The sequence below is a fragment of the Trachurus japonicus genome, chromosome 18 (genome assembly GCF_045865225.1).
Source record: "Trachurus japonicus isolate A0001 chromosome 18, Traja_1.0".
NCBI lineage: Eukaryota > Metazoa > Chordata > Actinopteri > Carangiformes > Carangidae > Trachurus > Trachurus japonicus.
In genome coordinates this window covers 8778921-8806855 of record NC_140924.1, presented here as the reverse complement: position 1 = coordinate 8806855, position 27935 = coordinate 8778921, and the positions used below count along the sequence as shown (strand labels likewise).

The window sequence follows — 27935 nt, the reverse complement described above, 5'->3', positions numbered from 1 at the left end:
TTTGAATTAGATCTAGTTTTACAAACATGTCGGCTTGCTTGAAGTAAATAAACTTCTCGGTGCATGTTTGAGTCTCCATCTGACGCTGCCTGTGGAAAAAAAATGCGGCTTTGAGGGATGTAAACAGCCTAAACAGCGGAACTTACATCCACTCCATTCATTGCTGCCGTGGCGATGCGGGGACAGACGCAACTACCACAAAACAGGAGCGATTAAACTGAAAATCTTCAGATTCATTCTTTTAGACCTAAAATGATATGAAAATACACCCCTGAGTTGAATTCGCCTGGAATTGTCCTTTAACACCGAGGAATCATCCGTTAACCTTTAAAGTTAGAGTTTCCGTGACTTTGTCCAGTTTCTGTCTTCACATGGCTCCCAACAGAGCCGCCGCCTCCTCCCTCTTCTTCTTCTTTTTCTTCTTCTCCTCTGGCTTCGTCTGGGCCTCGGTGATGCTGCTGCCGACGCTGGTCGCTCTCCTCATCTGGTAAATCACCTCGGCCGCTTCGTCTGAGAGAGTCTGAAGGGTTGACGCCATAATTATAAAGACGTTTGGGAATATTACGTCAAGAATTAAAGCATTTTATGTCAATCAGGCTGTTTAATATTCAAGGATGAGATGGAAACGTGAAGTATTGCAAAATGGCCACAAGGGGGCACTGTTGGGCTCAAATTTTGTTTAAAGTTGAACTCAAATATGACTTTAATTACATTTTGTCTGTTCAAAAATGACTAAAACCATAAAAAACAAAGTGAAATCCTCAGTTTCTGGGATCAAAATCAGAAAAAATCTACACAAATACTTTGTTAATCACCTGTTACAGTTCTCACTTCCACAAAAACAAATATAACACAAATGAAAATTATAATGTAACCTTCAAAATGTTCAAAATATGAAAATGATTTAATTATGAACAACATACACATTAAAAGTTAACATGTACAGGAACATTTACAGGGTTGATAAATGAATGATATGATTACCTGAGACTCTGTGGTGATGTCACAGATTGTTGTCATGGTGTTCATCCAGTTGCCATAGATACTGTCTTGCTTTGGGATTGGCCTGTGTTGACTTAAGGTGGCAGAAAGAGGAAGTGTGTTACTGAGGAAAAACAACAAACCCCCAGGACACACACACACACACACACTGTCTACTCTTCACTGTAACTCCGAGCTTAATAAATAAATAACAAATAGTTTTAGTATATTGTATATATTATTTTTTATATACTACCACTTTATATTCATATTTATATTTATTGTCTTATATTTTGTCATATTGTTGCACTATGGTTTGTGTATCCTAAACTCATTTCGTTGTTTCACTGTTTACAATGACAATAAAGCATTTCATTCTATTCTATTCTATTCTATTCTATTTTAAAGAGACGGTAGTTTTGGTAATTGAATGTAATTCTCCAGTTTATTTGGGAGGGACAGTGCATGCTAATGAACATTTCTTCACTAGGAATAAAATGTAAGCAAGCCGGAGTGTAGCCAAAGGCTAATTTCCATCCGTTGTCCCCAGAACATTGAGAAGCAGACAAAAAACAATAACAGCAGACAAAAAAAAAACCAAACAAATAACAACAACAAACAAACAAACAAACAAACAAAAAAAAAACAGCATCGCCACACCAGAGACACACAAACAACAATAAATACAATAAAAAACAGATAAACAAACAAACAACAACAGCAAAAAAGTGGACAACAATTGGGCAGAGAACCAACATCGCCAATACCAGTATACTACAGCTGGACAGCTCAGTACAAGATGTGGGACGGTGGGTGATGTGAAGGTGGACTAGAGGGATGCAGCAATGCAAAAACCAGGTCATAACTCTTGTTGGGGTATATAAGAGAGTGAGGATATGTATAAGCAAGATGGGGTAGAGTGCTGCAATACTTATTACAACTGCAACTAGTGCTATGTAATATGATGAGGTACCAGCAACAAATAGACAAATATGTAGCACACATTACTGATGGTCACAAGTCTGGTTTTCCCTTAACCATGATTTCAACGAGGATTTAAAGGTTACCAGGCTTGGGCATTCCCTCATGGAAGGTGGGATACTATTCCATATCGCACAACCTTTAACAGACAAGACATTTTGAGCGAAAGATGTCCGTCTAAAAGCGAGTTCACAGTCGCCTCTATCAGTGGCTCTAGTCATATGAGAGGTAGAGCCACGGATAGACTTTTGTGTGATAAAGGTGTTTAGTGGAGGGGGTGCCAGGCCATGTAGAGCTTTGTAGATGAGACAGGCAGATTTAAAATTCCTGTGATTAATAAAACTTAAGAAATTATATTTGTCTAGGATATTGCAATGATGATAGGAGAGGGGTTTTTTGTCCAAGACCTTCAGAGCTTTTTTAAAGCAAGATTCAATAAGTCTGATGGTGGAAGCACTAGTATAGGACCAGGTGGTGATACAGTAATCAATATGAGAGAAAATCATGGAGTATAGGAATGTGAGTGCGGCACTATCTGTCAAGGAGGATCTGATTTGTTTAAAGTTATGTAGATTAAAGTTAACAGTTTTCACAATATTTTTAACATGATTTTTGAATGATAGTGAGGAGTCCAGGGTGACACCAAGGTATTTAAATTCCTTCACCATCAGGAGCTCCTCATCTTTCAAGTATATTTTAGAGGGTGACAAGTGAGTTGTGGGCTTGGCAAACATCATACAGACAGTTTTTTTTGTGTTCAAAGATAGGCATGAATTGGTTAACCAATCCTGTATATTGTTTATGGCAGTTGATAGCTTTTGGGCAGCTTCTTGAGAGGTTTTAGCATAGGTTAAGATTACTGTATCATCAGCATACATCAGGGTGTCGACGTTATTACAGACATTGGGTAGGTCATTAACATAAAGAGAAAAAAGTAACGGACCAAGGATTGACCCTTGGGGGACCCCTACTGGACAGAGCAGATATGGGGATTTTTCACCTGCCACTTGGACACACTGTGTCCTGCTTGAGAGGTAGGATTTAACCCAAGCAGTTGCTTGACCAGAAAAGTTAAAAGCAGAAAGTCTGGACAGCAGAACATTATGGTCGACAGTATCGAATGCCCTTTTAAAATCAATAAAAATAGCACCTACACACGCATACTTGTCTAGATAGAATTTTACCTTTTCAGTAAAAACACAGACAGCTGTTTCAGTGGAATGGTGGGGGCGGAAACCAAACTGCATGGGGTGTAAAGGAGGGCCAGTCTTAGTTAGATGTTTGGTGATAGATTTAGCAACCCATTTTTCTATTATTTTGGAGGTTATAGGGAGGATGCTAATCGGCCTATAATTGGCAGGGTCAGATTTATCCCCAGATTTAAACACAGGGATTACCGTTGCCACCTTCCAAGCTGTGGGGACAGCTGTCTGGTTAATGGATAGATTAATAAGATGAGTGATAGGCTGAGCTAAGGAGGTTTTATTGTGTTTCACAATGCTAGTGTCAAGACCGAAGTCATCTCTGGTTTTGGATGATTTTAGATGTGAGATGATATTTAGGACGTCATACACTGTTATTTCCTTTATCTCAAATATTGAATCAGCAGGCAGAGGGGACAATTCACCTGCCGTGCCAGGGGCCATGGGCACGGCCCTGGTGTGGCCACTGCTCAGATGCTTAGTGATGACTGTAGATCCAGTGATCACAGGCGCCACAGTGTTGAGGCTGTCACTAGTAGGCTGAGCGGTGTTAGAGTTTAGAAAATGCTGAGAAATTTCAAATATAGAGTTTAGGAAATATTCATTTAGTTTGGTGGTAAGGGTGGTAGGTTCAGAGATCATTATATCACCAAATTTAAGTTCCAGGCCTTTGTTAGAGTTTTGTTTCTGCAGACCGAGTAATTTGTTGATGTTTTCCCAGAGCAGTTTACTATTACCTTTTGCATTTTCTATAACGGTCATAAAGAATTTGGCCTTGGCTATGCGTAGGGTCTGAATGGTCTTATTTCTCATGGAGGTAAAGTTCTGTCTATCTGTAATTAGTCCAGACTTCAAAGATCTTTTAAGAAGCTGGTCCCTGTGTGCCATGAGATGTTTACAGTTGTCATTTATCCATGGGAGGTAGTGCCTTCTTTTCTTATGGCCTCCCTTCCTCAGGAATGGAGACATGGTAGCTTTAACAGAAGAATGGAACAGATCACAGCTTGTATTGAGGTCTTGACAGGATAAAATAGTGTCCCAGTCCTGATTGTTTAGGGCTATAGTTAGGTTGGGCTCTTGATTTTTCGGGATGTAACTGTGACCGGCGAGTACTTTGTCATCAGAATATGCACAACTAGACCTATTTTTACTGAGTTTTCTAGAAAAAAAGATCGCGTTATGGTCGGATAGACCAGTCAGCAAATTATGAGTTTTTGATATTCTTTCAGGTCTATTAGAGAATACCAGATCTATTTTCGTTTTAGAGCGTTGCGTTATCCTAGTAGGGCCATTTATCAGTTGAGTGAGGTTATAGTAATTAGTGATTTGTTTAAGATTTTTTCTATCCTTTTTATTATCCCAGTTTACATTAAAATCACCTAGGATGAGTACCTCTTTGTTACAGTTACAGTGGTTGAGGAGGGTTTTAAACTGGTCATAAAAATCCACTTTGGCTGAGGGTTGACGGTACAGGCAGATTACAGTAAAAGACATTTCAACAGAGAGTATGATGTTTACACCAATGCATTCTATTGTAGTCACACAGGGCCAAGATATTTGTTTACAATTAATTGAGTCCTTGACATACAAAAGTACACCGCCACCCTTCCCTGAGAGCCTATCTCTCCTGAAGATATTATAACCAGGCAGAGATATAGCTGCATCTGGAGAAGAGGAGCTGAGCCATGTCTCTGATAACCCCAGAAAGTCAATGTTGGAGTTAATAAGAAGATGTTCCAGCTGTTCCCTTTTTGGGATCATGCTTCTTATATTCAGGTGACCACCTAACAGACCTTTGTTTTTACAAGTTGGATCCCAGATTATTTTTGCTTGATTTAAAGTTTGAAATATCTTGGTAACTCTATGTTTTTTCATAACAGGGTTCCTTATTTTAGGTACTGAGATGAGAGTGATGTGATTCTTGGGTGACAGGGAGCTGGAGATGGGAGCCCCAACTGCTGTGGGAGATAATAACAGGTTGGGCCAGCAGGGGGAGCTGGCAGGGGGGACCGTAGACAGTGGGTCCACCGTAGGGGGAAAGGGGGGGATGTGAGAGGGGAAGGTGGGCATTGAATGTTGCGTGTGAAGGCGTTCAGGGTCAGGCATGGACGGGGCTTTTAAAAACACCACTGAAATTCAAGATTCTACATCGCACCCACTACTCCAAAGCAAGACTGGCTAAAATATACCCAAACACAGATGCGAGGTGCGACAGGTGTCGAAACACTCCTGCTGATTTAACACATATGTTTTGGTCATGTCCAGCCCTGGCAACCTACTGGTCTACCATCTTTAAAACGGTGTCAGAAGCATTGAATATTGATCTTCAACCCAACGCAGCTATGGCCATATTCGGTACCACAGATAGGAGACATACAACATTAAGGAAAAGTTATAAAAACATAATTGCTTTTACGACGCTGCTTGCACGTAGAAGAATATTATTACATTGGAAATCAAAAAATCCACCCAAAGTGTCTGTGTGGTTTAGTGACCTGACACAATTCATACAATTAGGGAAGATAAAATATACTCTCCTTTCCTGTCTGGGATCCGGTGTTGAAGCATTTAGGTAAACTTAAAACTGTGCCCACTTAATGACCATTTAGCATCTATCTTGTATTTGTGATTGTGATCAAATCCATGTAAACCTTGTCTTCTTGTTTTGTGCACAGCCTCAGTATTGGCGAACTCATGTATGTGCTTTTTGTTTTGTTTTGTTTTTTCTGGACTGGTGTCCCAACATGTTCGTGGGGAGGGCGGGGGGGGGGGGGTTATTATGTTATATAAATATGAGCATTGTGATCCTTCTGTATGTTTATCTATGTACAATATTGTTGATGCTCAATAAAAAGAAAAGGAAAAAAAAAAAAACACCACTGAAATGTTCACTTCGAGCAGGATCATTTTTCACCTTCGTCTTCCTTCAGCTTTTCATTTTGGTGTTTGTGTTTTTGTCAAAGAAGTTCACTTCGTTTAAACGGGAAGATCAAGATCAAGATATTTTTGTGGATTGTCTCTTTGGGCTTCCACTCCTGCTGCTCCGACGTGAACAGTTAAAGTAAAAAAAAAGTGGCCGTTGAAAATGAGCCTCAACAATGTGCCCTGTACGCAATATTTTTTTTCGTAGGATAGGTCCGGGAAAGTCCCGCCTTCCCCGCCTCTGATTGGCTAGATGAGCTCTCCTCCGATTGGTTATTTGATTTGGCTGTGGAACGTCATCTCACTGCAGTAAACTAAAATATACACAATCTGAAATTCCTAGTGTGTTCAGATGCCATGGCGTAGCGGTTTGCGTTTTCACCTGTGGTGTGGTGAATCCGAGTTCGATCCCCGCTGGTTTCACATTTCGAAAAATTTTGTTTTTAAATTTATATTCCAAGTTTACATTTTGAGTTTGAGAGAAGTGTAATTGTGCCATTGGTTAGGTTTAGGCAATGAAGAAAGGAGTTTGTTAAGTTTAGTAAAAAGAGCAGGTAGAGGCTAGACAGGCCAGATAAGTAGAGAGAGTCCAGGTAGATCCAGGCACTTATCACACTTTGCCGACAGCCTGCGTTTCACAGCCGTTTCACAGCCAAAACAAACAACCAATCAGGCGAGAGCCCTTCTAGCCAATCAGAGTCGAAAATGGAGTCGATCTAGCCAATCAGAGGCGGGAAAGGCGGGACTTTCCCGGACCTATCCTACGAAAAAAAATATTGCGCCCAAATTCCCACAAGGATCAAAGGTCAGGGGTCAGGGGTCAGGGGTCGTACCCGATCCGGTCCAGCAGGTCCTGCTGAGCTCTCAGTTTGCTCTGTGCTTCCGTGACTCGACCCTCCATGGTTAAACTGGCACAGATCTGAGCGCAGTGGACGCCGAGCACCGCCATGTTGAAGCTACCGGCCCACATCCGACTTCAGAGACAGACGGAAACAGGCGGACATTAATTAATTAATTAACTCTAATAATAAACTTTAAAGGGATAGTTCAACATTTTGGCAAATTGGCCCCATTGCCATAATCCCTATAGTCACAGCAGTAGGTTCGTTATCTTATGTGCAGAATGTGTAAGGCGTTCATTACCACTAATTGAAATAAAAAACAAAACAAGCCGGTAGATGAGTTGACATGTGATAATAGAGGTCCAAAAAAAAAGAAAGAAAGAAAACATTGGACCTGCACATTCACCACGCTATGAGATAATAACACAACGTTACCAGACAGAGTTGTTTTAGAGGGAAATTCATGCAAAACCGCTGATGCGCGTTGCCTTCAGGGACAGTTTTTCATCAACAGTCTCTGTATTTCCCTCTAAAACAACTCTGTCTGGTAACGTTGTGTTATTATCTCATAGTGTGGTGAATGTGCAGCTCACAACTTGTCCACCAGAGCGTTGTGGAGTTGTTGGATTGTGTATTTGATGAGTTTGATGAGGGGAAACCAAGAAATCCCATAATGAGCCTCCGTAGCGTAGCTCTGAGCAGCTCACGGCTCTGCTCCGCCGTTCTAAAAACAGCTTGCACCGACAATTAAAGGTAACGAACCTACTGCTATGACTATAGGGATTATGGCAATGGGCCAATTTGCCAAAATGTTGAACTATCCCTTTAAGAACCAGTATGTATATGTGTGTGTGTTACCTGGACGAGGTGACCGGCCGCTGCTCGGTGATGATGCGAGTCACTCTCTGCTGGTCTCTGGTCTTGAAGCTCAGCTGAAGCTGGAACGGGAGCGTGTCCTTCTGCAGGAAAACTGACACACACACACACACACACACACACTGTGAGTCCCCACAGCGCAGCACCAGCTCACCGTCCCCACTTTGTACCATAAACAAACACACCAAATGGTAAATGGACTTGCACTTATATAGCGCTTTTCTAGTCACTTGGACCACTCAAAGCACTTTACAATGTAATGGTCGCATTCACCCTTTCACACACATTCATACAGCGCTGTTTGCAGACAGGCTTGGGAACTAATCATTCACACACATTCATACATCCAATGATATATCTGAGGGAAACTGTGGGTTCAGTGTCTTGCCCAAGGACACATGGATCTGCTGCGCTCACCCTCCATTAACTCCGGTTTCACAGCGAACTCGAAGGTGATCTCCAGCCCGGTCGTCACGTTCCCGATCTCTCGCACCAGTTTGTGGTTGTTTTCGTCCTCGTAGGGAAAATATCTACACACAGAGAGACAGAGAGAGGAAACCAAAGCTGACTTAGTTTTAGTTTAGTTTAGTGTGTTTATTTTCGGTCTTATAAAAACAAATACAATAGACAAATATAAAGGTATAAATACAAAACAAAACAAATCAGAACAAAAACACAACAAGCTATACAATTCACTTTGACCGAAAATGTGTAGGCTGAAGCATCAGCTTATTTTGCCTACCCTTCTTAAATTAACATTTTCCGTTCACTCATTTTAAAATTTTTACAGAACAAACACCCCCCCCCAAAAAACCCCCTGCATATTCTACATAGAGCAGTTTATAAGCACACTGGTATTTATAAATCAGTTTTATATTTATATTTATTTATACTTGCTGCTAGCATGACAAACTTCCTGTCAGTTTTTATTTTTAAAACGTTTTTATTTTGAACGCTCACATCCCGTCGGAGGCTAGCAGCGTTGCCGTGACGCCTGTTGCTAGGACGTTGTCCATGGAGGCCGTTTGGATCTGCGAGGCGATGGTACCAAGGCTCACGATGTTCACCTGGGTCGGAGACAGAGTTCAGAAAATGATTTTATCAACTTTTTCATTTTTAGATCCAAGTATTTGTCAAGTTTATATTTATAACTTATATAACTGTGACTGGTTATTGGTTATCAATAGATGGATTGATACTTTATTTATGTCCAAGGGGAAATTCAAAGCTCATTAGTCGTAACTTTAATATTTTTTAAAGAATTATTTATTTTATGCTGGAGTTAGCATGAGGAAATGAATGTGCCCAGAATTTCTTTTCTTTCCAATAATAATTGAATCCAAAAATCAAATTCCATCATTGATTTTTGTTTGACGATTTCTAGCTTGTTGTGCACTGACCCTAGTTAACCCTTTAGCTGTTTTTGACTACTTGAGATTTTTGCCTTTATACACCACATAAAGAAATGTCTAACACTTCCCCAGCATGACTTCATCTATATGATTTATTAACACATCTGGCCAACCCTGAGATGTCTCTGGTATATTCATAACGTACAGTTTCAGCTGATTCGACCACATTTTTCTATCACATTTTCACTTTCACATATACTATCAATTTTCGATTATCATTTCTCCGGTTTAAAGGGATAGTAGCATTTTTTTAAAGTGGGGTTGTATGATCTACAAATAGCCCCTAAGTACTTTAATTGCAGTAGAAGACTCTCTGCACTCCTCCCTTTAGCAACACCAGCCCATAATAGCCCAGCCCAGAGATTTACATCATACATTGTTGTGAACAGACCCAAAGAAACGGCCTATTTTCGCGGCGTAAAAGAGGTTTTACGTGAAAAAAAATACACAGTTCCATTGTTCGCTATAATATAATTTTTTCCAGCCCTTCAAAGTGCAGGAAAAACACAGTTTTTATTTGGACCTAACCAACTCACGTATCCCTCCGCCCAGGGTTAGCGCCGGCGTTCAGCAGTTGGTTAGGTCCAAATAAAAACTGTGTTTTTCCTGCACTTTGAAGGGCTGGAAAAAATTATATTATAGTGAACAATGGAACTGTGTATTTTTTTTCAGGTAAAACCTCTTTTAGGCCGTGAAAATAGGCTGTTTCTTTGGGTCCATTCACAACACTGTATGTTGTAAATCTCTGGGCAGGGCTATTATGGGCTGGCGTTGCTAACGGGAGGAGTGCAGAGAGTCTTCTACTGCAATTAAAGTACTTAGGGGCTATTTGTAGATCATACAACCCCACTTTAAAAAAATGCTACTATCCCTTTAACATGGTCTATCAAAGTCAAATAAGAACTGAGAGAAAGTTTTTACATCTGCACTTTCAAATTAAGTTGACGGCAGCACTACAGGTGACCTAGTTTCGTTTTTACGGCGCTTTGAAGACACCATGTCATGTGATCACACTGGCAAGACCAAAACAAATCTGCCATTACATCTCATTAATAAAAAAATATATGAATGAATCGATTTTGAAGTGTCTTTAATTTTTCTTTTAAAACATATAAAACTCTCACTTCCTGCAACATTAAACATCACCAACTCCACTCTCAACATTCATTCACATTAAAGTGTGTAACTTATGGGGATGCCACGATTATAAATTTTCTTGGTACGATTATTGTCGGAGAAATAATCACGGTGTTAAGATTATCACGATTTTTATGCATTAATTAATTTCACAACACTATGAATGTGTAAAATCAAATATTGTCAAAATATAATGACATTACTCATTGTTTACACAAAATATTTCAAGTATCTATTAATATATGACCAATTATTAATCCCCAGAGGAAATGTTTGAAATATTCAGGTCATAAATTGTCGTCTATGCCAAATGTTTAAGTTTATTTTAATAGTTTTTTGTTTTGTTTTGCTTTTTTTAAAATAAAAAATGACACGCTAACATTTAAATTCCTACCAATTCAATGTTACGTTAGTTAAATGGACCAGAATCTGTGCCTTTACCTTTATTTTTGCGCACATCTGCCGATACGGTTCCAACATAATCTTTTTGGGAAAGTGACGGTATTTAGGAAACTTTACGATCAATTAATTGTGGCATTTAATACCACGATTAATTGTGAAAACAAGTAATCGTGACATCCCTAGTAACTTGTATAAATCCGTGTCTCACCCTCCCTCCTGTAGTGTCTGCCAGCCTCCCAACGTCGACCAAGCGACAGTCCGTCCCCTCGAAGCTCATGATGGAGATTATGACTCTGGAAGAGAAAATACAAAACAAAACACAAGTTTTATTTTTTTTTAATTTCTTAATCTGTGTTTTCTTTCTTATTAAAGGGACATTGTGTAGAAATTCCTCCCATCTAGCGTTGCGGTTGTATATCGCAAGCAACTCAATCGTATTTTTCATGCTGCATTCACCTGAAATTGGGCAGACGGCAGACGGACGACAGCCGCTGCACATAACGGCATAAACAAGCCTCTATGTAAACAAGTGGCAAAACAATACACGTAACAATATGTTGTCATGGCGATGTCGCATTGTTTAACCGACCCACGTTTTACCGGCTTTCTCTGGACTTCTGTCACTAAAATGACATCTGGTTTGTTAGCGACGGCCGTCTGCCCGACTGCAGGTGAATGCAGCATCAGTGTAACGCTCCATTCCTCCTCACTGCGTTACCGCGGTGACTTTTCACAGACGCCACCTCGACCTGAGCCGACAGCTCCGGTGTCTCCGCTGAGTTTCCGTGGTTTCCTACCGTCACGCTGCCACTGAACGTAAAAACATGGCGACACCACATGGCAGCAGCACCGAGCTTACCGTCTCCATGGAGATATGAATGATATGAACGGCTCATTCAGAGCTGAAAGGAACACTTCAGTTTGTTGATGGGGGGGATTACTGATTAAAGGACAATTCCAGGTGAATTCAACTCGGGGGTGTATTTTCATATCATTTTAGGTCTAAAAGAATGAATCTGAAGATTTTCAGTTTAATTGCTCCTGTTTTGCGGTAGTTGTGTCTGTCCCCGCATCACCACGGCAACGATGAATGGGAGTGGATGTAAGTTCCGCTGTTTCCATCCCTCAAAGCTGCAATTTTTTTCCACAGACAGCGTCAGATGGAGACTCAAACATGCATCGAGAAGTTTATTTACTTCAAGCAAGCCGACATGTTTGTAAAACTAGATCTAATTCAAAGTCTCCCGGAGTCTCGCGCGAGACCCAGTTGCCGTGCTCGGTGTGTTCAGGTGCAGTGGGAAAAGCTACCGTTTGTGTCATAAACACAGGAATATCAACTCTTTACTTGCTTCAAGTAAAAAAAACTTCTCGGCGCATCTTTGAGTAGCCACCTGATGCTGTCTGTGGAAAAAAATGTACACTTGAAGCAAGTAAAGAGTTGGTATTCCTGTGTTTATGACACAAGCGGTAGCTCCTACTGCACCTGAACACACCAGCACTGCAACTTCGGGCTCGCGCGAGACTCCGGGAGACTTTGAATTAGATCGACTTTTACAAACATGTTGGCTTGCTTGAAGTAAATAAACTTCTCGGTACATGTTTGAGTCGCCATCTGACGCTGTCTGTGGAAAAAAATTGTGGCTTTGAGGGATGGAAACAGCCTAAACAGCGGAACTTACATCCACTCCCATTCATCGTTGCCGTGGCGATGCGGGGACAGACGCAACTACCGCAAAACAGGAGCAATTAAACTGAAAATCTTCAGATTCATTCTTTTAGACCTAAAATGACATGAAAATACACCCCTGAGTTGAATTCGCCTGGAATTGTCCTTTAATGAAAAACAGACTTTTGAACCAAATAACCGATTTTCGTGAATAGATAACAGGAGAAGTCAGTCAGTGTTTTCCTGTAGGGCAGCCAGGCAAAGAGTGGAATACAATACCACAAAACATAAGAGAGTCCATTTCATACGGTGCATTTAAAGCCAATCTAAAGAAATGGTTAATAGAAAACCAAATTTGTGAACACTAGTCCCCGAATCCCCTGTAGTACATGGCTTAATTAATTAAGTGTAATCTGACATGTACTTGTTGTTGATATGAATATTCCCCTGTCTGAATGGGGGATGTACATTTCTGTGTGGTTGAGGGGTAAAGGGAGTACTGGTTGTGGATTGGATGGTGTGTGTGCATGTGTGCGTATGGGTGGGAGGGGTGGGGGTCAAAGTATAATGTTACTGCTGTAAATATTGTGCTATTTGTCTTAATGTAATTTGCTACCTTTATTATAGAGGGATTATATGTTTACCAACAAGTCAGGATGCGTGCGCAACCTGACTGCAGAAAGAACCGGTTGTCATGGTTACCTCTATGGATCTAGTGTAGTGAAAGCGGTGCTAGCTAGCGATGTTGTCAGCCTACCACAACAGTTTATCACCTACTGATGTAGTGTGTGTTTTATACATAGACTGTAGGTTTTATAACGGCACTCACAGCAGCGGTGGTTATCGGTAAAAACAACACTGTGCATCCCTAACGTTACCTACAGCTATTTAACAGACAATAATGTTCAGGAAAATACTCACAATTACAAAACTCAGTGTCTGTGAGGACTGAGGTGCTGCCTGGTCAGAGACGAGGGAAGAGGACGGACCTGTCTAAAGTCTGGAACAACTGCATCCTGACCCCAACTGTAACGTTACCTGCATGACTGAGTATGTACCGGTAATTTAAAACAATATATCTAAACATTAATTAATCTGAGCTTGCTTTCCATTAGTATGTGACCTCGTCTTCAGTCACTGTCGTAGTAAACATTTCACAACTCATTCGCTGCAGTTCTCCAGCTGTGCCTGTTGGCATATCCAGCTTCATCACCATTCAAACCGACGTGTCTAGCACGTTATATTGCTCGAAATTAATCGCCAATGTACTATTTTCTCTCTCGTTTGCCTTGAAAGGGGTGCGAGTTGACGCTATTCTGTAAAATTTGCGCGTTTTGTTATTTTTATCAAAACAATTAGTGCAACTAACAGCACAAAAAGACCTGATCACAGCTCTTGCTGCTCTCTTTCTGCAGGCGACATGCGCAGTAGAACCGAACGTGACGTAGGCTGATAATCCCTCTATAGGTCTCATTGCCATGCTCCATCCGGCAGGGGGACTGCCAACAGAAATTAGCCTGTTGGCTATAATTGGGTGCATTTACATTTTATCTTTTTAAAATGTTCATTAATGTACACGGTCCCTCTCGAACAAATAAAGGAAAAAGAAAAAAAAAAAGAAAGATAAAGAAGTTACACAATGTCCCTTTAATGTGTGTAAATGTGTGTGTGTGTGTCCTGACCCGGTCTCCACGGCCTGCAGAGCCAGCTGTCTGTAGAAATACGACGTGAGGGGGGAGGACGACAACGAGGCCGTCTCCTCCATCTCACCCAGTCCGATGTTGGCTCTGCCGTCGGTGCACAGAATCACCTAACAACAACAACAACAACAACAACAACAGGAAGTACGTTACTACGGTGGCTCAGAGGGGCCAAAGCACTGACACACTCAGAAAACACATACAAACACACAAAAGTTGCAACAAAAGCAGTGTTTTGACCTCTCTGGGCCACCGTACGTTACCAACCTTGTTATATAATGTTTCATATATCTATATCTATCTATCTATCTATCTATCTATCTATCTATCTATCTATCTATCTATCTATCTATCTATCTATCTATCTATCTATCTATAATGTTATATAATGTTCATTCCTTCTTGACTCTCACCTTGGAGCCAGGATACCTCGCTGCCATGGCGACTGAAGCCAACGCCGCGGGGCCGAGACACGTCGCTCCGTGTTCCCTGAGGCTGAACCAGGCGGAGAGGAAGAAGAAAAAGAAAAAGAAGAGCAGTGTTCAGTAAAAGCAGTGAAAAGATAATTATGGCAATTTTTTTCCAAAAACAAGAACTAAATAAAAGCTACAATGAACAATGTAAAAGTAACTAAAACTAAACTTAATGTCAGACAACATCAGCTTAGTTGTAGTTTTCTTGTCGATGTCTAAAGCTGCAGCTCAGTATGGGACGACTTGGAGTACGACCCACAGCTAGATAAGAGTGAATGGAACCTGATTAGGACTGATGGGAACATTATGGGATGGATGCAACTACAGTAAAAGGGAACAAGTTCATCTTCAGAGGTCTGACAGAGGCTCCTCCTAAAACCTGAAAAACTAAGACTAAGACAAAATAAAAACTAAAACTAAGACTAAATGAAAACTAGATTAAAACTAAGACTATGCTAAATGAAAACTGAACTAAGACTAAGACAAAATAAAAACTAAAACTAAAACTAAATGAAAACTAAACTAAAACTAAGACTAAGACTAAATGAAAACTAAAACTAAGACTAAATGAAAACTAAACTAAAACTAAGACTAAGACTAAATGAAAACTAGATAAAAACTAAAATTAAGACTAAGACAAAATAAAAACTAAAACTAAGACAAAATAAAAACTAAAACTAAGACTAAGACTAAATGAAAACTGAACTAAAACTAAGACTAACACAAAATAAAAACTAAAACTAAGACTAAGACTAAATGAAAACTAAACTAAAACTAAGACAAAATAAAAACTAAAACTAAGACTAAGACTAAATGAAAACTAAACTAAAACTAAAACTAAGCCAAATTAAAAATTAAAACTAAGACTAAGACAAAACAAAAACTAAAACGACTAAATGAAAACTAGATAAAAACTAGTCAATTCCTCTAAAATAAAAACTGAACTAAAACTGCTTTATCACTTGTTGAACTCACTTGTTACTAAACTGAAATTAAAAAAGCAAACTGAAAAACTAAATAAGTATAAAAACATATTAATATTTTAAAACTACAACACACTGTTGCACACACTCACTCTTTGATTCTCTGTGTGAGCTGCTGGAAGGTCTCGGCGATGCAGTGTGGGATGTTGTACGCGGCGCCCTGCTGCCAGATGTGGTCGTAGTCGACCAGGGCCCAGTCCCTGAGGGTGAGGGGCGTCCCGGTGCCGTCGCCGTAGATCACAACCTGGGGCCCCGGAGCATCATGGGAAGTTGAGTTTATATCCAAAACTACACTTTGAGTTCAAACTAAATAACCCTTCACATATTTGTTTTGGTTTTGTAGCTCCACAACCAGGTGGAAACATCAGCTGGAGGCAGGGCCGTTGTATAGGGGAGAAAGGTGATACTCTAGGGGCCCAGCGCCCAGTGGGGCCCATAAAAAACCCCAGTAGTCTAATCTTTGTATGACTGATTTATTCTGTGTAAGACCCTGACTAATACTCATAGTACACTGTAAAAACTCAACATCTTTCCAAGAATATTTGTCTTATTTCTTGTCCAAATGTCTCATTTCTAGTCAAAACTAATCTCTTTCCACTTAAAATAAGACTCATTACCTAAAAATTAACTTGTTTTTAGATCATTTTCACTTAAATTCACAATAAATAGAAAAATCTGCCAGTGACAGGAAGTTTTTTGTGCTTGTAATAAGGAAGAAAAACTTGCTCCACTATCAGATTTTTTCTACTTATTCCAAGTGAAAATCTGCTTGAAAGAAGTAAAAAGTGTCTAGAAAAATTTAAAAAGATGTGTCTTATTTTAAGTAGAATGAGATTAGTTTTGACTAGAAATGACATTTTGACTAGAAATAAGACAAATATTCTTGCTAAGATACTTGAGTTTTTGCAGTGTAATGCTGCATTAGCATCAAAACAAAGAAGGCTAAATAAAAAACGATAATACATACGTAGTCTAATAAGAAAAAAAAGGAAAAGTTAGGGGAAGGGGCCCACTTTAGTATTCTTTAAGGGGGCCCAGAATTCCTAGCAACGGCCCTGGGTGGAGGAGAAACCAGCTGCTGGTGTTAATAGAAAGAAAAGCGACTTCCGCAGAGCGTAATAATTCATCACCACAAACAGGAAGTCGTGTCTTGTTTTTGTTACGGTGAGATGAGTCGGGTGTGTTGACATCAGCCTGTCAATCACCTCACATCCATCATCAACATCATCAACAACAACAACAAGCACCTGTGGACGTTTGAGTCTAGTTTTAAAAACACCAACAGGTTTTAATTTAATAATTTCTGGTCTTATCTTTATGTTTTTGTGTAGCAATGTAAGTCCAGTTTGAGTTAAGAGTTGTTTTTCCCTCCCACATGTCAAATATGACAAGAAAAGAGCAAAACATTGCAAGAAAAAGACGAAATAAAACTATTTATTCTTCTATTTTTCCCATATTTCATATAAATTTAATCAAATAAAACACAAGTCATATTAAACATTTAAAAACAAATGAATTAACATTTGCATTCAAATTATTTAAAGTGTGATTGTACCTCATCACTGAACGTGACCAGAGCCACTCTCCTGCGGGGGGAGTGCTGCAGCATGGACGACAGCGCCCTCTGCAGGGCGTCCTGGATACCCTGTGGAATGAATACATGAATGAATACCAACACATCCAGTCAACTAAAAAAACAAAATAAACAAAAAAAAAACACTCACACAGATGTGAATTTATTCAGTAACTACGAAGAATTAAAGGGATAGTTCACCCAAAATTGAAATTGCACTCATTATCTACTCCCCCTCATGTGGACTAAGGGCTGGGAGAAGTTTCAGAGTCCTCCGTGGCTTCTCTGAGTTACAGGGGGTCTCGGCGTAGCAGTGCATGTCCATATAACGGTTGCAAATGGATACAAACTGTCTCCGTCTTCCCGGTTCGTCATATCTGGACGAACTGGGAAGAGAACGGACCCTGGTTCGTCCAAATTTGACGAACCGGGAAGAGGAGCTTTGAGAAGCTTCCACTACAAAACAAGCTTGAAAAATAGACTTATTTAATTTTTTTCGGGACAATTTCGCATTTCGGGGCTTCAATACAAGACGGACATTACATACGAGCATCATGGATGTATTTGGATGTTTTTTGGTGTGTCTTTTTGTTACGAAGACAGTTGGTATCCATTTGCAACCGTTATATGGACATGCACTGCTACGCCGAGACCCCCTGTAACTCAGAGGAGCCACGGAGGACTCTGAAACTTCTCCCAGCCCTTAGTCCACATGAGGGGGAGGAGATAATGAGTGAAATTTCAATCTTGGGTGAACTATCCCTTTAAATCAACATCTCACCTCCAGTCTGGACACGTGAGCTGGAAACCCACTGCTGGAGGTCACCTGAGGAAATACGAGATGTTTCTTTACACGTGATTATTCATGGTTCCAGTTTCATAGAGACATCTACAGTTTAATTTCACTTCTACTCAAACTTTGCAGTGTTAAAGTGACATTTCCTGTCCCTGGAGGTGGCTATTTTTTTTTTTAACAATATTTTTTATTGAAATTTAAAATGTATTTCAAACTCAACATTAAATGTACAAACATTTTCTCCCATATCCCCTCGAACAGACAAAAAAATTAAATAAAAAAGCAAATGGACAGTGACATCAGACATCAGACTAATGGAGTAAATTAAATGAATAAATAAATAAATAAATAAGAATAAAATGGGACAAAAATAAATAAATAAAATACAATTAAATTAAATTAAAGGCAGGATCATTTCGGAGGTGGCTAATTAATGCTAATGCTAACGACCCATTTTTCTGTCCATGCAAAATAAAACAGTATAAAACTGAACTATAATACCTACAGTATATTATAACAAATTGTTAAATGTGGCATGTTTCGCTATCGCTACGTGTGTTTTGTCTTCAAAAGTTCAAAAACTCACTTTGCTTTGAGTTGCAAGTGTGCCTGAGTTGTGTCCCCATTTCTGTTGTGTTGTGTCGTATGCTTTTGATTTTGTGGTGCGACGAGGTTTCAGAAGAGCCACCATGGCCCAGTTGTTCAAAAGGTTTAATCTGGATCAAAATGATCTGTATCTTTGAAATTTGAAATTGAAATTTTTGCCATCCACTTTTATCTCAGTTGTTCAAAGCAGAGTTGATCCAGATACAAACCTTTCAAGATTACCAACCAATTACTAACGAGTTCTCTAAATGTGACTGTGTATCACACTGAAGGATGATAGGTCTGTAAACAACAGGTACAACAGCAGCAAGTGGATTAATTTGAAATAAAAAGTAAATATACATTTGTCAAACACATTGTGAATATTTTTCCATGTATTTTAAATTTCAAATATCCAGTAGTTGGGAAAAGTTCTTCATTTGTAGAATAATAAAAAGTTAACTTTATGTACTTAAATTACTGTAATGGTTTAAAAATCGGGTGCAAAATATCAATAAATAAATGTATATATACTACATTATAGATGTTGTTTATTTGACAAGTTTGAATTTAATTTAGATTACTTGTTTTTGTTTCCTAAAATCCACTCTGAATCCTCCAAAAATCCTGACTTTCTGGATCAAATCATGATTCTTAAAATACATTTTGAACAATGCAAATTTAAGATTTGATCCAGATTAAAACCAAGATTGGATCACATTGGATTAGATCAAATCATAATAATAATAACAATTTAGTTTTTGACCAACTAATTTTCCAGATTTCCAGATCCAATCCATGATCCAAAATCCATTCAGATGATTACTTTTGAACAATTGGACCCATAAAATACTTTATGTACTTCAATTACTGTAATGGTTTAAAAATCAGGTGCAAAATATCAATAAATAAATGCATATATACTACATTATAGATGTTGTTTATTTGACAAGTTTGAATTTAATTTAGATTTTGTTTCCTAAAATACACTCTGAATCCTCCAAAAATCCTGACTTTCTGGATCAAATCATGATTCTTAAAATACATTTTGAACAATGCAAATTTAAAGGGACAACGAGGAGTTTTGGAAAAGCGAAGCGTTTTCACACTACATTTATGAGCCTCTGCGCGCACCGTACATTTCTTTGACCGGCGCAAGACAGACTCATGTTTTCATTCATCAAGAATTAAAGTCAGAGGTTGGAAGACGATCACATACCGTCGTAGTTCCGACCATAAACGGCGATTCGGCGGCGTTATTCTCATGACTCGCCGCAAAACCGAAAGTAAAGAAACGCTGGTCGGCTCGACCAGTTTCCACCACCACTAATAATAACAAAATAACCATAGAGACAAAATGATATATTTATTGAAAATGGGCCCATTAACAAGTGTGGGTAGCGTAGATTCATCCACATTAACGTGAGACTTTTTTATAACCAAATAGAAACTCCTCGTTGTCCCTTTAATTGAATTGAATTTAAATTTCTTTTTTTGTTTCCTAAAATCCACCCTGAATCCTCCAAAAATCCTGACTTTCTGGATCAAATCACGATTATCCAATTCTTCTAAAACATTTTGAACAATGCAAATATAAGGTTTGATCCAGATTAAAACCAAGATTGGATTACGTGATCTAATACGATCTCAGAATCCGTTTTTTTGGTTTTTCAATAACTCCAGATTTGATCCAAAATCCATTCAGATTACTTTTGAACAATTGGACCCATAAAATACATTTGTATCTGTACTTTTGGTATAAACACACACACACACACACACACACACACACACACACCTCTGTGGTGACGGTCATGCTGCCTGAGATGTCGACACAGAAGACGACCAGCGTGTCCTCCAGGTTCTGGTAGTCGTCGTCGCTGACGTTGGGCAGGTAGAGGTCGTCGCTGCTCACACCGGGACGCCGGCCGACACACACTCGCTGCGCGCCGTCGCTCACGCTGTTCTCACGCCCACAGAACTCACACACCCACACCTGTAACCGCGGGAGACAGTGTGTGGTTGTTGTTGTGTGTTGTTGTGTGTTTAGTTAGTAGGTCACAGCTAGAGCACTGGAAAAGAGAGTAACGACACCTCCATTGACTCCTGTGGTAATAAGGGTTTTGCGCCCCGAGTGGCAGGATATGGGTATTGCAAAAGCGCCCAGAAAACTCATTCACTCCATTGTGTGTTGCCCCCTTGCTTGTAAATTGATGAAAACGGCCGTGTTTTTGTTTTTAGGTGTCTTGGTCATATCAAATTATACTTATAATTTGTTTATTACAAAATGTAGATTGAAACATTAAGGTAGACAACTGTTTTTTTTGTGTGTTTTTTTTACTCGCCTATGTGTTAAAGCAGAAGTAAGCGATATTTTTGTGTTAATATAAGTCTTAAATAGTTATATCTTCCGACAGCAATCACTTACACAGAGTGTTTGGACCGAAACACGGGTCTGTCAGTCACTCTGCTCTGCTCTGAGCCGAGGAGAAAACTTTTCTCGTATCCTACAAGTTTTATCCAATGAGGAGAGAGAACGGCATAAAGGGGCAGTCCTCTCTGTGTGTGCAGCCAAGGGATGCGTGTGAATGTGGTGACGTAGGGACGAGGACCAATTAGGGCGGGGGCTGCTAACTCCATCGGCTGACAAGACGTTATGGTGCGTTCAGGGCAACTCGTAACTCGTGTTTTTCCGACCTGTGAAGTGGTACCAGTTCGATCTGGTACGAGTTCACGGGTCGGAAGTTACGAGTGGCCGTTATAGTGACTTTCACCGGTAAAACAGGTCGGAGAAACACGAGTGGGTTGCCTGGAACGCTACAAAGTCGTAAGTCGTGACTTGAAGCTGTAATTTACTGTTTCAAAATCCTGCCTGGAACGCAGCATTAGCAAAAACGACCGGATCGCTTACTTCTGCTTTAATGTAGACAACTGTTTTTTTGTGTGTGTTTTTTTTACTCGCCAATGTGTTAATGTTTATCTGTAAAAGGTCCTCAATGATGTTATTAACGTGGGTTATTCCTCCATCAGGAGGCGCTTCCATTGGACCAATGCGAGTCACAGCCTCATCGCTCTCCGTGCGAGTCATTGGTGGTGATGTAAAAGTGGAGACTCACGTTCTTCTGCAGAAAGCTCAGGCAGGACAAGGCGGCACTACATTTCCCACAATGCACCGGGCGCTGAAAGGCCTCCATGCCCGCGGCTTGGCTGATGTTGACCAGTTTCCCGACGCTGAGGGAGACGACGTTGATGTTGGCTTTGACTCCGCCCCCTCTTCCCCCTCCTCCTCCTCCTCCTCCGTCAGGCTTGTCAGCTGATCAAACATGAACGAAGAAAAGAAAAACGTGACTATGAGTTAGTGCAAAGAGACGGAAAGAAAGAAAGAATGAACGATTGAAAGAAAGAAAAAGGAAAGAAAGAAGGAAAGACAGAAAGAAAGAAGGAAAGAAAGAACGGACAAAAGAAAGAAGGAAAGAAAGAACTAAAGACAGAAAGAAAGAAAGAAAAAAGGAAAGAAAGAAGGAATGAATGAAAGAAAGAAAGAAAAAAGAAAGAAAGAGAGAAGGAAAGAAAGAAAGAAAGAAAGAAAGAAAGAAAGAAAGAAAGAAAGAAGGAAAGAAAGAACGAATGAAAGAAAGAAAGAAAGAAGGAAAGAAGGAAGAAAGAAAGAAAGAATGAAAGAACAAAAGAAAGAAAGAAAGAAAGAAGAAAGAACGAAAGACAGAAAGAACGAACGAACGAAAGACAGAAAGAAAGAACGAAAGAAAGAAAGAAAGAAAGAAAGAACAAAAGAAAGAAGGAAAGAAAGAAAGAAAGGAGGAGACGGGAACAAAACTCACTTCTAGGTGGGACGGGCGGGGGGAGCGAGCGAGGGGCGACCGGGGGCAGCGAGGAGGGGAAGGAGGGGTGAGGGACGGAGGGGAAGGAGAGGGAGGAGGGGTGAGGGACGGGGAGCGACCACGGCTTCTTGAGGCGGCGCGGAGGCAGCGGGGGCGGAGCCACACCTGGAGAGAGAGAAGAGCCACAGACGACCTTCAAGAAATTAAAGTGGATCGTCGACATATCGACACACGTGAAGTCATGTTCTACCTTCATTCTGCATGTGAGGCGTTCACTGCACGTCTGTAAATTGCAGCATCTGCCTGTAGTCTGCCATGTCAGATGCTACAATTTACAGATGTTTACTATAGACCGAATCGCCTTGTTGTTTACATTCTACTTCCGGGTAGAAAACCAGCACATAATTTGAATGAGATCAATAGTAACGAACGAGAGTTTAGCTATATATCATATTTTTCACGCCCTATCACCGTTTAGACAAATCTGAAATGATTGAAGAAACATTACTATTTCTGTGTGTGTGTTTCGTGTTGCTATGTGTTGTATTTATTCAGTTTGGGGGAATCACGGTGTCTAGAAAGCATCAGTGGCTCAGCTGACAGGGACAGCTAACGGTAGCTAAGCTAACGGTAGCTAATGGCGGTAGCTAAGCTAACATCAGGACGTCAGCTGTTAAAACCCTCCCGTTGTGGGACACGACATGAAACTACTCCAGTTAGCTCAGTCATGTTGGAACTCAGATATCCGCTGGAGAAAATATTTTTTCATGGACCGTTTATTGAGTCACTGAGTTATTAAAGTTAAACAGGTAGCTAACCGTTAGCCCAGCTAATCTATGATAACCATGACTAATTACAAAAATGTGCACACGTAAATAGTAATGTTTGTCCAATCATTGGTTTTATAAACTTTACAAACATCAGATTAGTCTAAACGGCGATATAGTGACATGAAAAAGTAGATATATAAATACAGCGAAACTCTCGTCCGTCACTATTGTTAGAATGCTGGTTTTCTACCCGGAAGTAGTTGTAAACAACAAGGCGATTTGTCCTATATGGTGTGCATGTGTGGTGTTCAGGGGACTCATGTAAAACGTAGCATCTACCTATATTCTTCATTTGAGGCGTTTACTGCACGTCTGAAATCTATATTCTGCATGTGAGACATTCAGTGGATCTTAAAAATTGTAGCATGTACCCACAGTCTGCATTATGTGGTTTTCAATGGACATCTGTAAATTATACCGTCTGTCAATAATTTGCATGTGAGGCATTCAGTGGACATCTGTAAATTGTAGTATCTGACAATAGGCGCGTTTTCACTGCAGAAACTTTGGGGAAATTTACCTACCCCGAGGCAAGGACTCATTTCGGCCCCAAAAAACTCCCGGGTGGGGCTTGAGATCCTACTCTGTGCTGATTGGTCAAACTCAGAGTGGGACGTGACGCCAAGAGAAAGCTACGAAATAAGCAGCATTTTAAAAACCCAGCGTTATTAAAAAAAAGGATCTTCACGGCCGAAAAAAGAGAGAATAAGTCAGTAAAAGACATCTGAGAGTAGAAGTATTAAAAAAAATTGATAAATATGTGATCACGCAATTACGTGACGATTTATTATCTTTATTAGAAAGCGTCTGTACTGCCGGGAACAAAACCCAACAAGAACAGTAAAAAAAAAAAAACATAGAAAAAGAAAGCATTTCCTGCAAAAAATGTGTGTGAATGCTGAAAGCAGCTGAACACTATTGCTAAAGCAATGCTAAATTAGCTGAAGAAACTGCTACACACTAAAAAAAGAAAGAAAAGAAAAAGCTGCACAACGACTGCGCGATGATCGAAAATGTTGCACGTCCCTTTACTGTAGCATTAGAGCCATTTTCCATGTCTGTACATTGCAGTATATCTACCATTATGTGACTGAGGCTTTCAGGGACCGTCTGTAAAATGTCACTTTCTCTTTCTGTGTTAATTTAACGACATTATGTTTCCTTTTGTCTAATTAAAGCGTCTGGACTTCCCCTTGTTGTCGACGTGCTATCTTAACATCTCCTTCACTCTGTCTGCTGCATTTGCAAGCATGCCCACACACACACACACACACACACACATGTTACCGCCTTATATGTTTTCCTGTTGTTTCAGTGTGGGACTCTTGAGGATAGAGAGAGAGAAGTCTCCAAACTGAAAAACAGCCGTTACACAGATACATTGACCTTTATGTGAGTGTGTGTGTGTGTGAGAGAGAGAAAAGGATAATTACCTATATTGTCGTACTCATTCACAACTGGAGAAACACTTGTGGACTTTGATAGAGTTACTTCATGAAAACCTGCGTTTGATGCTAAAACACAAAAGAAGAAATAATCAGATTTGATCATTTTTGGTTGTTTGTTTATTATCTGGTTAAAACTTGAACTTAAAATGTCTGTTTTTCTTTATTTCAATCATTGAATCCAAGATGAAGTGATGTCACCCTGTTAAAAACGCTCTTATTTTGAAATAAAAGTAACATGATTGTGGTGTGTAATGTCTGATTAACCAATAATTGACTGATTTGGTTGATTAGATGATTAGATTGTATGTATTTACATCAGTGAGGAGGAATTAACACTTTGCGACACTAATTCTTTCAAAATAAAAGCATTAGCATTACAATTAAGCAACAAAACAGAACTAACAAAATAAAATACATAGATATTAAATAGTAGTATTGAGAGTAAAAGCCCCAAACTTTCTGCCAAATTTCCAATTTCTAAAATTAATATTTGTATGAATTTGAATGCGCTCACCTGCTCCATCAGAGCCCCAGTTACACACAACATGACTGCAGGCAAACTCCATCTGAGACAAACAATTTAAGAATAAATAATAAATTATATATATTAATATATATTATTAACAATGAAGATTGGATCTAATGGATGCACACACACACAAAAAAACAGAAATGTGAATGTATTATGTATGAAGACATGAAAGAGCTCAGCAAAGCATATCAGCTTCCTGGCACCGTGGATGCATCGTCACTGTGGCAACCTGCGGCCCTTGATTTGGTTTTATTTTTCTAGTTAACAGGTGTCTTCTGAGTAAAACCGTGAGAAGCAGGCGTTTCCTGTTTGAACAACTGCGAGAGGAAATTAAAGAGGTTGGAACTAGAATGGGTTGAACCAGATGAGTGGTGTCGTGTTTTTGTGTTTTCACGACCGATCGACCCACATGAAGCTAAAGACGCAGCAGCGCTAATGTAACAGAAGCAAGCAAAAAAAAATACAGGAAAATGTTTTAAAACCATCTCAGAGTCTCACGTTATTCATCATATTTTCAGTATTTTTCATTTTCCGTGACAATCAGCTGGCACAGATGTCGGGTCACATGGTCGACAACATGGAGGCTCAAACTCAGAAAACTCAGATCAGCCTCCATCCTTCTGCTGACTGAGTTTATAGTTCTTAATTTTGCTCTTTAAAGTATATTAGTATATTATTTTTTAGTCATTTTTGATATGCACTGAACAATTTGTTTTTTAATCTACAGCAAAATTAAGCAAAACGGTCAAAATTAATGTGTTGTCTTGTCAAAATGCTACAAACGCTGCAAACTGCAAAAAAAGACATGAAACTAAATTCTGTTATTTCACTTTGTATAATATTTACAATCCCATTCAGACTTTCACAGTCAATCATTATGCTTTGTTTTGTATAAATGTGAATGTATATCAATAAAATCTCTGTGACAATGCACCGGATTTATGATTTTACCTATAAAACATATTGTAAGATGAATGTTTATTGTGTGGTAAGTCTATTTGTATGCACAGCTAAACTTTATTTGATAAAGTCGTTGTAGCTTTAAGAAATCAACCTAACGGCGGGAAGCTAATGGCCAAACCTGTGTGTCTTCCTCATGCCTTCATGTTCCAGTAAATGTGGCTGCTCAAGCATTTTTTCTTTGTGTTGTCATTGAGGAAACCTGTTCCTGGGAATTTGTCCCCTCACTAAGTTCATCGATTTGTTAAAAAGGAAAATAACAAGTGAGTTATTCAGTGATTAAAGTTTCCTCCTCACATCTAGATAGTAAAAACTGAAGCCTTATTTCGAATGTCATAGTTATCTTAGCAAAAATAATCAAAAACACAACTGAATTCAGACCTCCATGTGCATTTGTTGACAACAAAGCCGTTGAGAAATCAATCCATGGAGCGGTAGTCGATAACGTTATTTATCATCTACCATGTTACCATGTGTATTATACCTGTGTAGTCTTATCTGTCATAAACAAGAGATTACGGGTTACGGGGCGCGTTATGTTTGTACGTTTGTGTTGGTTTTCAGCCAAGAGACGCTAGGTGGAAGGCAGAGAGCTTCCATTCTCCCTGGAACTAGTTACAAGTCATTTATTTAACCAGAACTAGGACTCTGGAGCTGGTTCATTAAGGTACAAATGTAGCAGAGTTCCTCTTAGTTATTAGCCATGGTTTTCTGGGAGGCCATGTTTGTTTGCAGGCAACCTGTCCAGACCATAAAGTAGCCCAGTCTGACTACTGAACATCTTTCTCCAGATGTCAAATGAACAAATGAGCCATTAAAACATGTCAGGTCTATGGAAAGTAGCCTTCTAATTTTGAAAGTGGATGTTGTAAGCAAAATGTCACACTCACACATTCTGTGGGTTTGATATATGCTGATGATAAGACACTTTGTTACTTAAAGAAACACACACTAACACAACACAACACGACACGATACAGAGAGATTTCCTACCCACAACACAACAGGCCATAAAAACCGCGATTAGTTGTTTGGACATTCAAGATTTCATACAGGTTGAGTTAGATTGACCTCATTCATGTGTTTGTGCTAAATGAAGCTAAGCTAATGAGGCTAACAGTACAGTGGCCTACATTGGTGTTTAGTAGCCTAGGTAACCTATAATAACCTGTTTTAGTGCAGGTGTAAGAGTCAGTCAGCCACTAAAATATCACAGTTACACTACAATTCATCATCTATTCTGACCAATAGCCTACTGCAGCTGCATCTGCTTCATTATGGTTGGTATTTGACTTCTTTCTTGTTAAAAGTTCCATGATGTGTTTTTTGTAATTAATTTTTCCATAACAGCAGCAGGTGTCGTTCACCACATCACAGCCACATGATGAATGTGTTTGGACTTCAGACTCTGTTGCTGCTGCTGCTGATGTTTACTGAACAGTTTAGAGTTTGTCAAATATCAAATTAACCATTAAAACATGTCAGGTTCACGGAAAGTAGCCTACGAGTTTTAATAAGTGGACGAAAATGCGAATGAAAGTCACATTTGTAAACGGGTTGTTTCCAAAAAACCAGGTGACTCACACACTAACACACTCTGTGGGTCTGATATACTGATAAGACAACACTTAGTTACTCAAAGAAAGACACAAACACAACACGACAACAAACAACACAGAGAGATTTACCTTTGCCGAGGTCTGAAGACGGTGGTTATTACTGAAACTGGAAGCGTGTCTTGTCGTGGTAGAGTCTTTTAATGCATGTGTGTGTGTGTGTGTGTGTGTGGGCGTGT

General features: G+C 39.6%; 1 protein-coding gene and 1 long non-coding RNA gene across 3 annotated transcripts in view; one reads left to right on the top strand and one right to left on the bottom strand.

The window, feature by feature from the left end:
• The window catches only part of LOC146968613 (uncharacterized), a 236224-nt gene that overhangs the window by 206340 nt on the left and 1949 nt on the right, over positions 1–27935 (top strand). Inside the window, exon 2 of the long non-coding RNA XR_015034337.1 lies at positions 7209–7276. This is a non-coding gene — a long non-coding RNA (uncharacterized LOC146968613). The remainder of the gene's footprint in view (positions 1–7208; positions 7277–27935) is intronic.
• LOC146968614 (circularly permutated Ras protein 1) lies at positions 351–27935 on the bottom strand. Of its 2 annotated transcripts, none has more exons than XM_085760550.1 (18): positions 27829–27935; positions 25163–25214; positions 24634–24714; positions 22371–22535; positions 21648–21844; positions 20330–20527; positions 17932–17976; positions 17133–17222; positions 15670–15821; positions 14535–14616; positions 14104–14231; positions 10964–11048; positions 8765–8871; positions 8222–8334; positions 7787–7898; positions 6920–7060; positions 985–1075; positions 351–520 (listed from the first exon to the last, which is right to left on the bottom strand). In XM_085760550.1, exons 2-18 carry the CDS (start codon positions 25212–25214, stop codon positions 368–370), a joined length of 1992 nt encoding a protein of 663 aa, XP_085616676.1. In that variant the 5' UTR covers positions 27829–27935; the 3' UTR covers positions 351–367. The 2 variants fall into 2 exon arrangements, with proteins under 2 accessions (XP_085616676.1, XP_085616677.1); XM_085760551.1 differs by having other exon boundaries at positions 24634–24702.

Coding starts and splice junctions, on each gene's coding strand:
- LOC146968614 (XM_085760550.1), bottom strand. CDS start 25,214: ATGGAGTTTGCCTGCAGTCATGTTGTGTGTAACTGGGGCTCTGATGGA. Junction 22,536..24,633: donor GAATGAGTACGACAATATAG/GTAATTATCCTT, acceptor CTCTCTCTCCAG/GTGTGGCTCCGCCCCCGCTG. Junction 14,617..15,669: donor CTCACACAGAGAATCAAAGA/GTGAGTGTGTGC, acceptor CGCCTGGTTCAG/CCTCAGGGAACACGGAGCGA.